This window comes from Crocuta crocuta, unplaced genomic scaffold (assembly GCF_008692635.1).
Source record: "Crocuta crocuta isolate KB4526 unplaced genomic scaffold, BGI_CrCroc_1.0 scaffold144, whole genome shotgun sequence".
NCBI classification, from domain to species: domain Eukaryota; kingdom Metazoa; phylum Chordata; class Mammalia; order Carnivora; family Hyaenidae; genus Crocuta; species Crocuta crocuta.
In genome coordinates this window covers 99148-111290 of record NW_027529669.1, presented here as the reverse complement: position 1 = coordinate 111290, position 12143 = coordinate 99148, and the positions used below count along the sequence as shown (strand labels likewise).

The 12143-nt window shown below is 42.6% G+C and overlaps 1 protein-coding gene and 1 long non-coding RNA gene across 3 annotated transcripts in view; one reads left to right on the top strand and one right to left on the bottom strand.

Moving 5' to 3' along the window:
- SRSF1 (serine and arginine rich splicing factor 1) overlaps positions 1-831 on the bottom strand; it is a 3793-nt gene extending 2962 nt beyond the window's left edge. For both annotated transcript variants that reach the window (XR_013334793.1, XM_077762846.1), the window contains exons 1-2: positions 502-831; positions 1-103 (exon numbers count right to left, since the gene is read on the bottom strand). The exon at positions 1-103 is cut by the window's left edge and continues 100 nt beyond it. Coding sequence is in view for 1 of the 2 variants with exons in the window: in XM_077762846.1 (XP_077618972.1) it covers positions 1-103; positions 502-695 (297 nt within the window). In the remaining variant the exon portion in view is untranslated. The remainder of the gene's footprint in view (positions 104-501) is intronic.
- LOC144230562 (uncharacterized) lies at positions 7-1950 on the top strand. The gene is made up of 2 exons (XR_013334795.1): positions 7-129; positions 444-1950. It is a non-coding gene; the product is annotated as an uncharacterized LOC144230562 (long non-coding RNA).
- Positions 1951-12143: the final 10193 nt, after the last annotated feature.

The window sequence follows — 12143 nt, the reverse complement described above, 5'->3', positions numbered from 1 at the left end:
GCCGCCCCTGCCTGTGCCACGGCCGCTTCGAGGAAACTCCACCCGCAGACGGTATCCATCGTAATCATAGCCGTCGCGCCCGTACACCGCGTCTTCCGCGTCTCTGCGTGATCATAGAAAGCAAAAGGCGTAAGAAAAAGGGCCGGGAGGGGCAGCTAACTCAGTCGGGAACTCGCGGCCCCCCGCACATGCGCACCCAGAGTGGAAGAGCCCACATGCGCTGCATAATAGGAATGGCCCCTCCCCCACCCAGAAGCACGCCAGGTTCCCGACCACTACACCAGCCCTCAGCGCCTCAGTTTCCCGCTCCGAGACCGAGAGTCCGCTCTGGGGGACGTCCGTGGGCCCAATCACCAGAGAAGCCACGGCGACTAAGCTCCTTACTCGACTCCTGCATAGGCGATATCGTCTTTACCCCCCACCTCCCCATTCTTTGTATCCAGGCCTACCCCAACTACTCCAACTTATTGCCGCAAGGCCGCAAGCCCCGGGCCGCCTCACCGAGGGTCCTCGAACTCAACGAAGGCGAAGGGCGGCCCTCCGCGGCGATTCTTGAGATCGATGTCGCGGATAGCACCGTATTTGTAGAACACGTCCTCAATGTCCTTGGTTCGGATGTCTGGAGGTAAGTTACCCACGTAGATGCGGCAATCGTTATTCCCTGCCGGGCCACGAATCACACCACCTCCCGACATGGCGGCGACGAAAAGCGCGGACTCGAGAACAGGCCTTCCCACCAAGCCTAGCGCACAGCAGAGCGATCCCGCAGCGACACCACGTCTCCCGCGGCCCGTCCAAAATGGCGCCTTTATCAGCTCGGCGCACGGATATGGGGGGGAGGGAGGAAGAGAAGCGGGAGGAAGCAGCTATTCGATCTCAGTACGCATGCGTAAGAGCGTAACGGGTACTGGGAGAGGTACGCTCACGCACGCGCGACGTCACCCTCCGCGCCAAAGGAGAAAAAAAGTTCCCCGCTTTCCCGATTTGCGGAGTGGTTTGCTAGAGACGTGACCAGTCATTTGGTAAAAAAATTAAAACACAGATCCATCTTTAAATGGGTTACTAATCCCTAATGAGTCTTAAAGAATAAACAGTTTTCCCAGGAACGAGTCCCTTTTAGAAACAAGTCCGCGCCTTGAAAGCTTTTGGTGAAACCTAGCCTTGAGCCTCGTCCCACAATGCTCTACGGCATTAACGGCCTTTGGCGGGAAAGACTGCCGGGGGCGGAGTTAAAGGGGGAGGGACCTGGCCGTTGCTCCGGAAACGCGGACTTTCTTGGAGAGGGCGCCTAGGCCGGGATCTCCGCTGCTTGTGATTCAGGCTTGTGATTGACTAGGAGCCAAGACCCGACTTTGTATTCCCGCCCCTTCTGCGCCCAGGCGGTGAGCTGCTTAGACAAGGGTCTAGTTCAGGGCAACCCAGCTTAGACTCCTTGGTGAATACACTAAGTACCGTTCCATCATTGGTTTAAAACTTAACTCACACCTTGATGTAGTGGCGGTGTTTTGAGCTGTATTCAGTCAGCCAGGATGCAGCCCTCAGCTTCTTTTTAATTGCCTAGTCCTACCGCAGAGGCGAGGTCCAGCGAAGGTTTGAAGAGTGATGGGCCTGTTATGTATTCAGCCCTTTGAAAAAACGAGAAAAGCGGGTGTGTCTTTGCAAAATCCTGAAGTTCCCTTTTCTGAACTTCCGGGCCTCTCAGGTACTATAAACGAGAAAAATGGATGTGTGAGAACTGTGACCGCTGGAGACCACAGTTGTTCAGGACTGAGCCCACCTGCAAGCTGGCCCAAGGAGAGCACTTTTTACATTTTTTAGAGAGACCTCTGAAATCTGGATTTTTATGTGAAGTGTTGGGACTTTAAAGTAGTAGTAATGAATTCAATTTTTAAGAAAACCCTGTATCATAAATACCTGCACCCTGTGTTTAATAAAGGATGATTTTCTTCATGTTCTGTATTTGTTTGCAACAGTCCGCAAGGGTGTGAGGCAGTTTACAGAGATACCATAAAACAGTATTAAAACTGGACCGAGAACTCTGGGGGAATGGGAAAATAAGGGGGGAGGGATTGAGGTGAAGTCAGGGTGAGGTTACTACCCAAAATGCCTGCTTCCGGTCAATTCCTAAAGATGGACTGCAAGTTTGACTCGGCTCATTCCGGAAGTCATGGTAAAGAAGGGAACACAAGCATATTCAGAAGTCTAAATGCCCTTGAGATTAAACAAGAAATAGGTTGTTTAGGAGAATGGCGTGTTTTCTTACTTCTGAAAGTTCACTGAGTGCATTTTACAAATGTCTGAGTGATCTCAAAATACAAATTCAATTTGATCCTCAACAGATCCATAGAAGAAGATCTTTGGTTGTGCTTGAACTATCTGTGATGGTTTCCAAAATTATGTGTTTATGTGCATGTGCTTTTTCTTCCAAGAGGATTTGAAATTGTAATCAGATTCTTAAAGGAGTGTCTAGATTCCCAACGGGGGGGGGGACCTCTGAAAGTTTTGGAGGGAAGGACAGATTGTCTATCTTTCAGACAATCCTTCACTGATTATCCTTCAATGATATATTTTGAAACTGAGCATTTAATTAAAAAAAATCCTGATAATCTTTTAAATGAAAAAAACACACACAAAAAAACCACTCTTTCAACAAATTGATTCGGTTTCTAGCCCTGTCCTATTCAGTTGGTAGCAGAAGAGATGAGCGTTTTTTTAAAAGTTGCAGGCATATCATGTATTGATTCTTTCATTCAATAGTTATTTAATGAGCACACTTTCTGTTATTTTATACGTCCACTTAAGAGTTATTCAGGTTCATCTGTTGAATGTTAAGTTAATGATAGATGCTTTTAATTTCAAGAACTTTTCGTTACAGAAAAAAAAAAAGAAAATTGGGAATTTGATTTAGTCTGGTCCAATTTAATACAATCATTTCTGATTTTGTTCAGAGGAGTACAAGTAGAATTTAATATAGAGTGAAGAGGACATTCTTGTTCCTCTGTTGGCTCCTTTTACTGTATTTGAATGTAACCCAATTATAGGTTTGGGGTCCATGATGAGTTCAGGATGTAGCAGGAAAAACCTGGCATTTATCAAGGTCTCCCAAGATAACATTAGTTTGGTGATTATTTCAGTTCAGGGTGTGATCGTAGTATCGGTGTCCCAGAGTTGATTAACATATTTTAGTCCACGAGAGCAAAAAATAAGAAAATAAACCAAGCCGTGTGTTCATTTGTTGGGGGAAGATTCATTTTTGGTAACCAGGATGCTCAAATTGTACAAACCAAAGATAACTGTTTTGGCAAGTCTAGAAAGCAAATCAGACAGTTGCTTAGTAAATGAGGAATCAAAGCAAAGCGAGGCGAGTTGTTTTGAGAGATTTCATTCAGACAATGGTGAAACCTAAAAAAATGATCCCTGCCCCACCTCAGAGTATACCTCTTCAAAGACAAGAAAACTCCTACCCTCTGGATTCTGTGGATCTGTCCCCTGGACAATTCTGTAGGCTAATCTGCACATAAACTTTGTCTAAACAGTTGTCTAGACAATGATTAGATTTCTGTTGCCCAAATTACAGTCACTTGCCCCTCGCCTCCTGAGATCACATCCTCATCTTTTTGTGTTTGTTTGTCTGTTTGTAAGTAGCCTTCATGCCCAGGGCTGAGCCCAGCGTAGGGCTTAAACTCGGGACCCTGAGATCACGGCCTGAGCTGAGATCAAGACTTGGGCCAATCAGGCACCTCCATCTTCATCATAATTGGGGGTTCAGAGTGTTTGTAAACTCCTCACTTACAGGTTTACTGGCAGTTTTATGGATTGCTCCCACAACCAGCTAATCTATTAAGTACAGATTTTACTAGCTTAATTCTCAGAAGCTGCCTTATTTTCAGCTCTGTTGCTATTTATGAAAAGTTACTTCCTCAAAAAATTTTAAAGCCTTTTGATTCAATTTGGTAAGTATATACTAGTGTCAGCACTATATTTTATCCTGGAAATAATTACTTGGGGGGGGAGAGAAATCAAAGAGTTAATTACCATGAAAGGCGAAATCACAAGACCCAGGTTTTCAGTGATTTGCCAAACACTTAAATCTCTATACCTGTGGTGATAGTTATGCAACTCTAAAAATCATTGAATTATACACAAAGCAAATGAATTGTATAGTATGTAAACTATAACTCAGTAAAATTGTTTTGTTTTTTTTTTAATGACTAGGGAAAAGTACTTAGCAGCAAAGTCACTCATTATTGGGGTTTGGGAGTGTTTTAGAGTAATTTGCACTGAAATACGGCTTTCTGACTCTGGAAATCCCGTTTTCCTTACACATGTGTCAGTCCCTACTGTCTTCCTTGGGGATAACCATTATTTTTCTAGGGCAAAGAGACACAAGATTAGGAGCTCTTGATTCTGCTGTGTACAGGAGTTCCCTCCAGGAACAGTTCCTTTTCAGGACTCTATCCCCTTGTTCTTCTTGTTTTAGTGATAAAAGTAGTCTCAGAAAAAGGAAGAAATTGTTTATCTTTTTTATTTCATTTGTATTTGTCTCCTCTCTAATAAACTATATTGAATACAGGTTTCTACTATTACTTCCTACCAGTAAAATCTCTGTTAAAATGAACATTATTGACTATTTACTGACTGCTTTTTGAAAGAGGTGGGGCATTAGATGAGCAGAATGTTGTTTCTATGGAAACCTCATCATGTTGCTACCAGAGGATAGACACAATGGGTACAAGAATTATTTTTCGTTTTACAGCATAATGATGATGGCCATTTTACAGGCCCAAATAAGTCATCTAATAATATAGTCTTGCTAATCTTTTTTTTTTTTTTTAATTTTAACGTTTATTTTTGAGAGACAGAGTGCAAGCTGGGGATGGGGAGAGAAAGAGAGGGAGACACAGAATCTGAAGCAGACTCCAGGCTCTGAGCTGTCAGCACAGAGCCCAACACGGGCTCAAACTCACGAGCCGAGAGATCATGACCTGAGCAAAGTCAAGTGCTTAACCAATTGACCCACCCAGGCGCCCCTTGATAATCTTATTTTAGGACTGCCTTCCCTTATTTGATTCTTCTTGTTTTATTTTTTGGCTAATTCTTCCCATCTTTATTGTCCCATTATTAATAACAATGGAATATGATTTTGCCGGAAAACAGCTCTTAAAATTATCTGTTACAAAGATATATTTTCACCATGTCTTCTTCCTATTAATATTATTACTTCCTCGTCCTGCTTAGTTCTTTCTCTTAAAAATTAAAACTCTATTCATGTTTACATCCCCTAATAGGAAGAATTGGCTCTTTAAGGAATTTTGTTTAAAAATATGGCAGAGGGGCACCTGGCTTGCTCGGTTGGTAGAGCACTCAGTTCTTGATTTGGGGGTCGTGAGTTTGGGCCCCAAGTTGGATGTAGAGCGTACTTAAAAATAAAATCTTCACGGGCACCCGGGTGGCTTAGTCAGTTAAGCATCCAGTTCTTTTTTTTTTTTTTAATGTTTTATTTATTTCTAGGAGAGGGAGAGAGACAGCGTGAGCAGGGGAAGGTCATAGAGAGAGGGAGGCACAGAATCCGAAACAGGCTGCAGGCTCTGAGCTGGCAGTCAGCACAGAGCCCGACGCGTGGCTCGAACCCACGAACCGCGAGATCATGACCTAAGCGAAAGTCGGACGCTTAACCGACTAAGCCACCCAGGTGCCCCTAAGCATCCAGTTCTTGATTATCATTCAGCTCTGGTCATGATCTATCTCATGTTCGTGGGTTCAAGCCCCACATCTGTGCTGATGGCGCTGAGTCTGCTTGGGATTCTCTCTTCCTCTCTCTCTACCCCTCCCCCTGCTCACCACTCTCAGAATAAACTTAAAAAAAGTCTTAAAAACTGTCAGATATGCTTTATTTGCTAGAAATGCTACCTTTTTTTGACAAATTTTATAGTGTGCATCCTATGTAAATATTAGCTATGATTATTAGTAGAAATAGTGGTATTGTATGTTAATAATGCTATCAAGTGTATTAGAAATAGTTTCTTTGTAAAATTTCTTTTACATATTTATTTTTGAGAGAGAGAGACAGAGTGGGAGTTGGGGAGGAGTAGAGAGGGAGACACAGAATCCGAAGCAGGCTCTAGACTCTGAGCTGTCAGCACAGACCCAGTGTGGGGCTCGAACTCACAAACTGCAAGATCATGACATGAGCCAACGTTTAACTGGGCCACACAGGCGCCCCAAAATGTATCTTTAAAAAAAATTTTTTTTATTTATTTTTGAGAGAGACAGAGCACCAGTGGGGGAGGGACAGAGAGAGAGGAGACACAAAATCTGAAGTAGGCTCCAGGCTCTGAGCTGTCAGCATAGAACCTGATGTGGGGCTCAAACTTACAAATCAGGAGATCATGACCTGAGCTGAAGTTGGACGCTTAACTGACTGAGCCATCCAGGCGCCCTGAAATAATTTCAATAAAATTTTTTATTTGAAGTTTTGAGAATGTGACTATTTTTTCTTTATTTTAAAAGGTATCCCAGGTTAGCCAAAAACTTTTAGAATTACTTTTCTAGACTTGCATAGTAGAGTTATTGCAACATAGACTACATGGCCCACAAGCCTAAAAAAATCTTTACTATGTGGCCCTTTCCAGAAAAAGTTTGCCAACCTCTGACCAAGAGGAAAAATAACCTGCTTTTGTGAATTTTTTTTTTTACTTAAATCTAATTCAAAAATTCAGTTTTGTCATGGTCTCTCTCTAGTGGTTTTTGTCATGGGTAATGTCTTAACATTGTTAATATTTGTAAACATAAGTAGTACACTTCTCAAGTGACACATTGTTTACACATACATCATACAGTTAGTGATCGGGTACCAAGACCTGGCGGAAAGCAGCCGCCCTGCCATTGAACCAGCTGTGACCTGGAGGCTCTGCTCTGCTCCATCGGGCTGTATTCTTTGTGGTCTAGTTGACTCAAACCCGCCAGTGCAAGAACGCAGGTCTTTGTAACCATTCTTGCACTGAAGTAATGTGGCATGCAGAGCTCCTAACAGGCTTTGTTCTAAATAAATATCTGTTAATGTCCACTCGCTGTGGAATTTGCAGATGAAATTTCTGAAAGGTGCAGATCGTATTCTACAGTTCTAGGACCCCACCCACTTTTAGGCCAGTGTTGGTACCCCCATGCTGGACCTCTGGGTAGCTTATAATCTAGACCCAGGCCCATGGCGTTCCTCCTTGTCTGGCTCCCACCTGCTTGCGTGTGTCCAGGGGCCACTCCGCCTCACCAGCTGTGATTTCTTGCGAGTTCTTGTCTACTCTTTGTAGAATCCAGACTCCAGGGGAGAAAAACTATTTCCCTTGGCTCAGAGTCTCCGTTTCCTGTCTTGGGGTCTGTCTTTGTAGAGGACGATTGAAAATAAGAATGTTTGCCTTTCGGGGAACTTCCTCTCTTTTCTGCAGAAATATAACCTCTTACTCCGACTCCACAAGAACAATTTCATCAGGTCACGGTGGGCTGACACTGATGTATTTTCTGAAGTCTGGATTGCTCACAGTTTAAATCACGTGGAGGACACTCTCGGTACATAGGCAGGGATGAACCTTGTCAGCCCAACATAGTCCAGTATGTTTTCCCTGTTCCAGTTCCTCTAATAAAAGCTGAAAAACAGGTCTCGATAGCCTTTATGTGATCTTTCGGATCTCAGTTTGGACAGCAACGGGACAACTTAAACAAGCCACCCCCACAAAAACATATCTGCATTAGTAATAAGGTAAGAAATATTACTATCCACGCGTTCCTAAGCCCCTGTCATAATTTTACAGAGACATGGCACGTACTCACCAAAAACAACAATTTATATGCCCAAGCAATATATTCAGCTTCTCAGCCTAAAATATCTGCATTTAGAAAAAAGCTTCCTTTCAAGTTTTTCTCAAAATGAGCAAGTGGGTGTTGCTTTAAATTTGTGCAACTAGAAAGCCCCATTAGGCAGGCTTCTTAACACAAAAGAAAGTCTAAAAGATTATTCAGATATTTCACCTTTTTGGATACAATAAGTGCTTATCACTCTAACGTGGCTCTTTAAGCTTCAACTAAATCCAGGTTTTAAAAGAAATTGTAGGCATTTCTTTAAAAAAGAAGATTTTATTTTCAAGTAATTTCTACACTCAGCGTGTCACCTGCCCTACTGATGGAGCCACCCAGCTGCCCCAGGCCTTTCTAATAATGTTTCCTCAAGTCACAGTTCCAGAAAGTTTCTTTTTTTTTTTTCTTTCCGGAAAGTTTCTTATAAACTCTTAGTTTATAAGTACACATAGGAAGATGGGGCTCTATGTGTCATTTCCATGTGACAAAGTACTCTTCAAATACTCTAATTGTCCTTAAGGCTATTTATCTAGATGTTGATGCCGCAATTTGTATTCAACTATTTGAATGCCAAAGCCATACCGCCACAGATCCAGTCTTCCCTGGGGCGCCAATCATTTTTGAGCCTTTCTCCTAAATCAAAGGAGGTACTTGTTTGGGGATGGTATAAAGTAATAGAAGTTCTCACTAAGCATGATCTGCACGGTACCAAGCTATTTCAACAGTTTCCAAAGTTTACACCACTATAAACAGTAAATAAAGATACCTGTATCAACACACTTCTGTTCAGAAAGGCTGCAGAAATACAACAGCCCCAGGAATTTCAGTGGCTTACAAAATAATCAAGGTTTACTTCTTGTTACATAATGGTGACCCCGGGCAGGCAGCCGTGCTACTCTCTGTATCTTATGGTGTTCCCACTGATTTTATAGGGGTTCTTATTCAGGCACTGAACACCTATGCCCTTGGATTATCATTTGTGGTTCAGTTGGTGGTCTGGTGGTCTACTCTTCTTTAGAGGAAGGAATAAGTGAAACTCAACTCTGTCTTGCGACTAATTTGATACTGTAGGTATCAAACACTACTGAGCTTAGTGGAGAGTAGATTGAAGTTCTTAATTAAATCTCTTTGTTTTCAGGGAGGAGATATGGCTTATGCTGGGGAAAAAAAAAAGTTGAGAAATTCTCTCCATGTATCACATACAGAAACAAAAGTGTCCCTGGCCTCTACTTGGATGCAGGGTGCAGCCTCTAGTGCTAACCAAATCTATAACTGGAGGAAATGTGATGTAGCTCTTTTGCCTTTATAGATTCCTGAAGAATGTCTCCCTGTGGAGAAGCTGACAGAATGATAAAAACCTCCTGATTAACGTAATGCTTTTCTCTGTTGCTCGTGTGTGTGTGTGTGTGTGTGTGTGTGTGTGTGTGTGTGTGTGTGTGTGTATGTGTGTGTTAAAACTAACTACTTGGAAAAACATCTCAGGTCTCTCCTTGCTGATGTGTTTCTGAGCAATGACATGTTCTTATAACAGCACCGACTTTGGAGGTGAGCAGATTTGAATTTGAATCCTGACCCCTTCACTTGCTTGTATTATCTGGGACATCTAAATAAATGTCCTTTTATTCATTGATTCATCTGGTTGTGTTTTCATTCTCATTGTGCACATTTGTGGAGCTCTCTTACTGTGCCAGGCCCTAGGCTGGACTTCAGGGGTACATGACACTTAGCCTGACAGTAGGCTACAAAGTTTCTTGACTGCTTATACCATCATTAAAACATTTTTGAGCACAAACCTCTCACGTATGTACATTTTTATATATTATGTACATGACTCTTACACTGTTGTGTACATAATAAGACATTGGATTTAAAAACATACAGTATTGGGGCACCTTGGTGGCTCAGTTGGTTAAGTGTCCAACTTTGGCTCAGGTCATGATCTCACGGTTCGTGAATTCAAGCCCCACATTGGGTTCTGTGCTGACAGTGCAGAGCCTGCTTGGGATTCTGTTTCCCCTCTCTCTTCCCCTCCCCTGCTCACATGTTCTCTCTCAAGACTAAATAAAATATTAAAAAAATTTAATTACATATTTAATTTAACTGATTCTCTCAAACCCTTCGAATTCCTGTTAGTCCTACATTGGTCATGGTTCAATGCAGGAAACTGAAACAATCTAGGTGGTTTAAGCAGAAAGGGGTAAATACAGGAACTTAAGTACTTGCAAAATTGTTGGAAACAGTGGAGTGGGTTCAAGGCATACCTCTTGGTGTGACTCCCAGAGCATTGCCGAGACCATCTATTGAGAATGTTGCTTCCTCTGCCTCAATCAGGGAAGTGGAGATCAGGAGGTCAGAAGCTGAACTACTGAGACCAAAAAAAAAAAAAAATCCAGCATACTGCCTAAGATGCCATTCAGGGGTCATAGAGCTGGGACTGGGAAGTCATGGTAGCCACCGCCGCATTGCCTCGTCACTGGATTGTGCTACCCGGCTGACACTGCTGCAGTTGCTTCTCAACACTCAAGGAGCGGGAGACTGGACACTGGCAACCTCAGATCTTACCAGCACTACACCCTGCAAAGTGTCTGTTGGGAAGATGGACCTTGCCACACTTCATCTTCTGTCTTACTTGGTTGTTGTGACTCAGGTGATTCTTCTAAGTAAATTGAAACCTTCAAGAGGAAAGGTGTCATGCCTTCTTTTTTTTCACCTCAGTAAATACACATTAATGCTTGGGTATTCAATATATTGACATTTGATACTGTCATTTTGATGTCCTGCTTTTGATTATCCTAATCTTCCACCTCCTTCAGCGTAATTTCTAGTATGCTAATCACAAGCAACTGAGCATGTGCAGTAAGTATTATAGAAATGGGAAAGAAGAACTGGATCATTTCCATTGGTAATTGGTCAGAGACATTCATTGTGGACATTACTATGTAGCTATTTTGCTGCTGATAATAGATGTTTAGCATCAGTGTCTATAGCAGGAAGTTTAACAGTTTTTTGTATTAGGGCTTCAGTACATCTAATTGATATATCTTCATTCAACCCAGAACCCTGGCTGCAGAAGTGTGTTGGGAAGGGTACCCATATATGCCACTGATGGCCATCATGAAAATCTAATACAAAGCAAAATTTCCTAATGTAACACTCCTTTACCAGCCCAATAACTCTAAAATTCCATGTAGAAAATGAACCAAATTCTCTTCAACTTTTTCAGATTAAAATCATAAATATTAGACCTTTCTAAACAAGCAGGATTCCAGAAGACTTCTGGTTTTCAGATGGTAGAGTATGGACATTTCTGTCCCATTCTCATCTCAAAAAACATGAGAACAACAACGAAATACAAGATTAATCTTTGATGAAAACTTACAAGACATCTGAGGCCTTAAGCCATACAGGGAAGTAGAAAGTGGGAAAAGTAGAAAATAGAAAGTGGAAGGGGGAAGTAGATGAGTGACTCGGCAGACTGGTGCGGGGGGGGCGGTCACAGAAGGGCAAACCTGGGCATCTGAACCACAAGCTGAATTCCTTCACACAATCTGTGAAAGACTCAGAAACAGGGTACCATGTTTGTAGGTGGTGCTGACACCAAGGTCGAATCTCTGGAATATTTCAATTTGACTAAAAGCAGAGGAATTGTAGCCAGTTCTTCCTAGTGTCAAGTCCTGCCCGTATATATGCTGCTTTCAATCAACTTCGTAGTGCCCACTCATAAATATGAGTGGCCAGTCAAGAACTGCCAGATGTTTAAAGAAAATGTCCAACAAGAAAGAGGGAGACTAAAGCAAGTAAACAGGAAAAGAAGGAGATCAGGCATTTGTGTATGGTGTATATATGAAACAATCAGAGAAAGGAACACTTTTTGGTTTTTGTTTTTTTTTAAGTAGGCTTCATGCCCCACACAGAGCCCAACACGGGGCTTGAACTCATGACCCTGAGATCAAGACACGAGCTGAGATCAAGAGTCCGATGGCTAACTGACTGAGCCAGCCAGGTGCTCAAGAAAGGAACACTCTTGAAACTTCAAAGTTTGATAGTAAGAATGAAGGAAATGAAACATGGGGTGCCTGGGTGGCTCAGTCGGTTAAGTGTCCAGCTTCGACACATGATCTCGCAGTTTGTGGGTTCGAGCCCTGTGTCAGGCTCTGTGCTGACCACTCGGAGCCTGGGGTCTGCTTCAGATTCTGTCTCTCTCTCTCTCTGCCCCTCCCCCGCTCACTCTCTCTGTCTCTCTCTCTCTCTAAAAGAAATAAATAAACTTTAAATAAAGAAAAACATTTCAATAC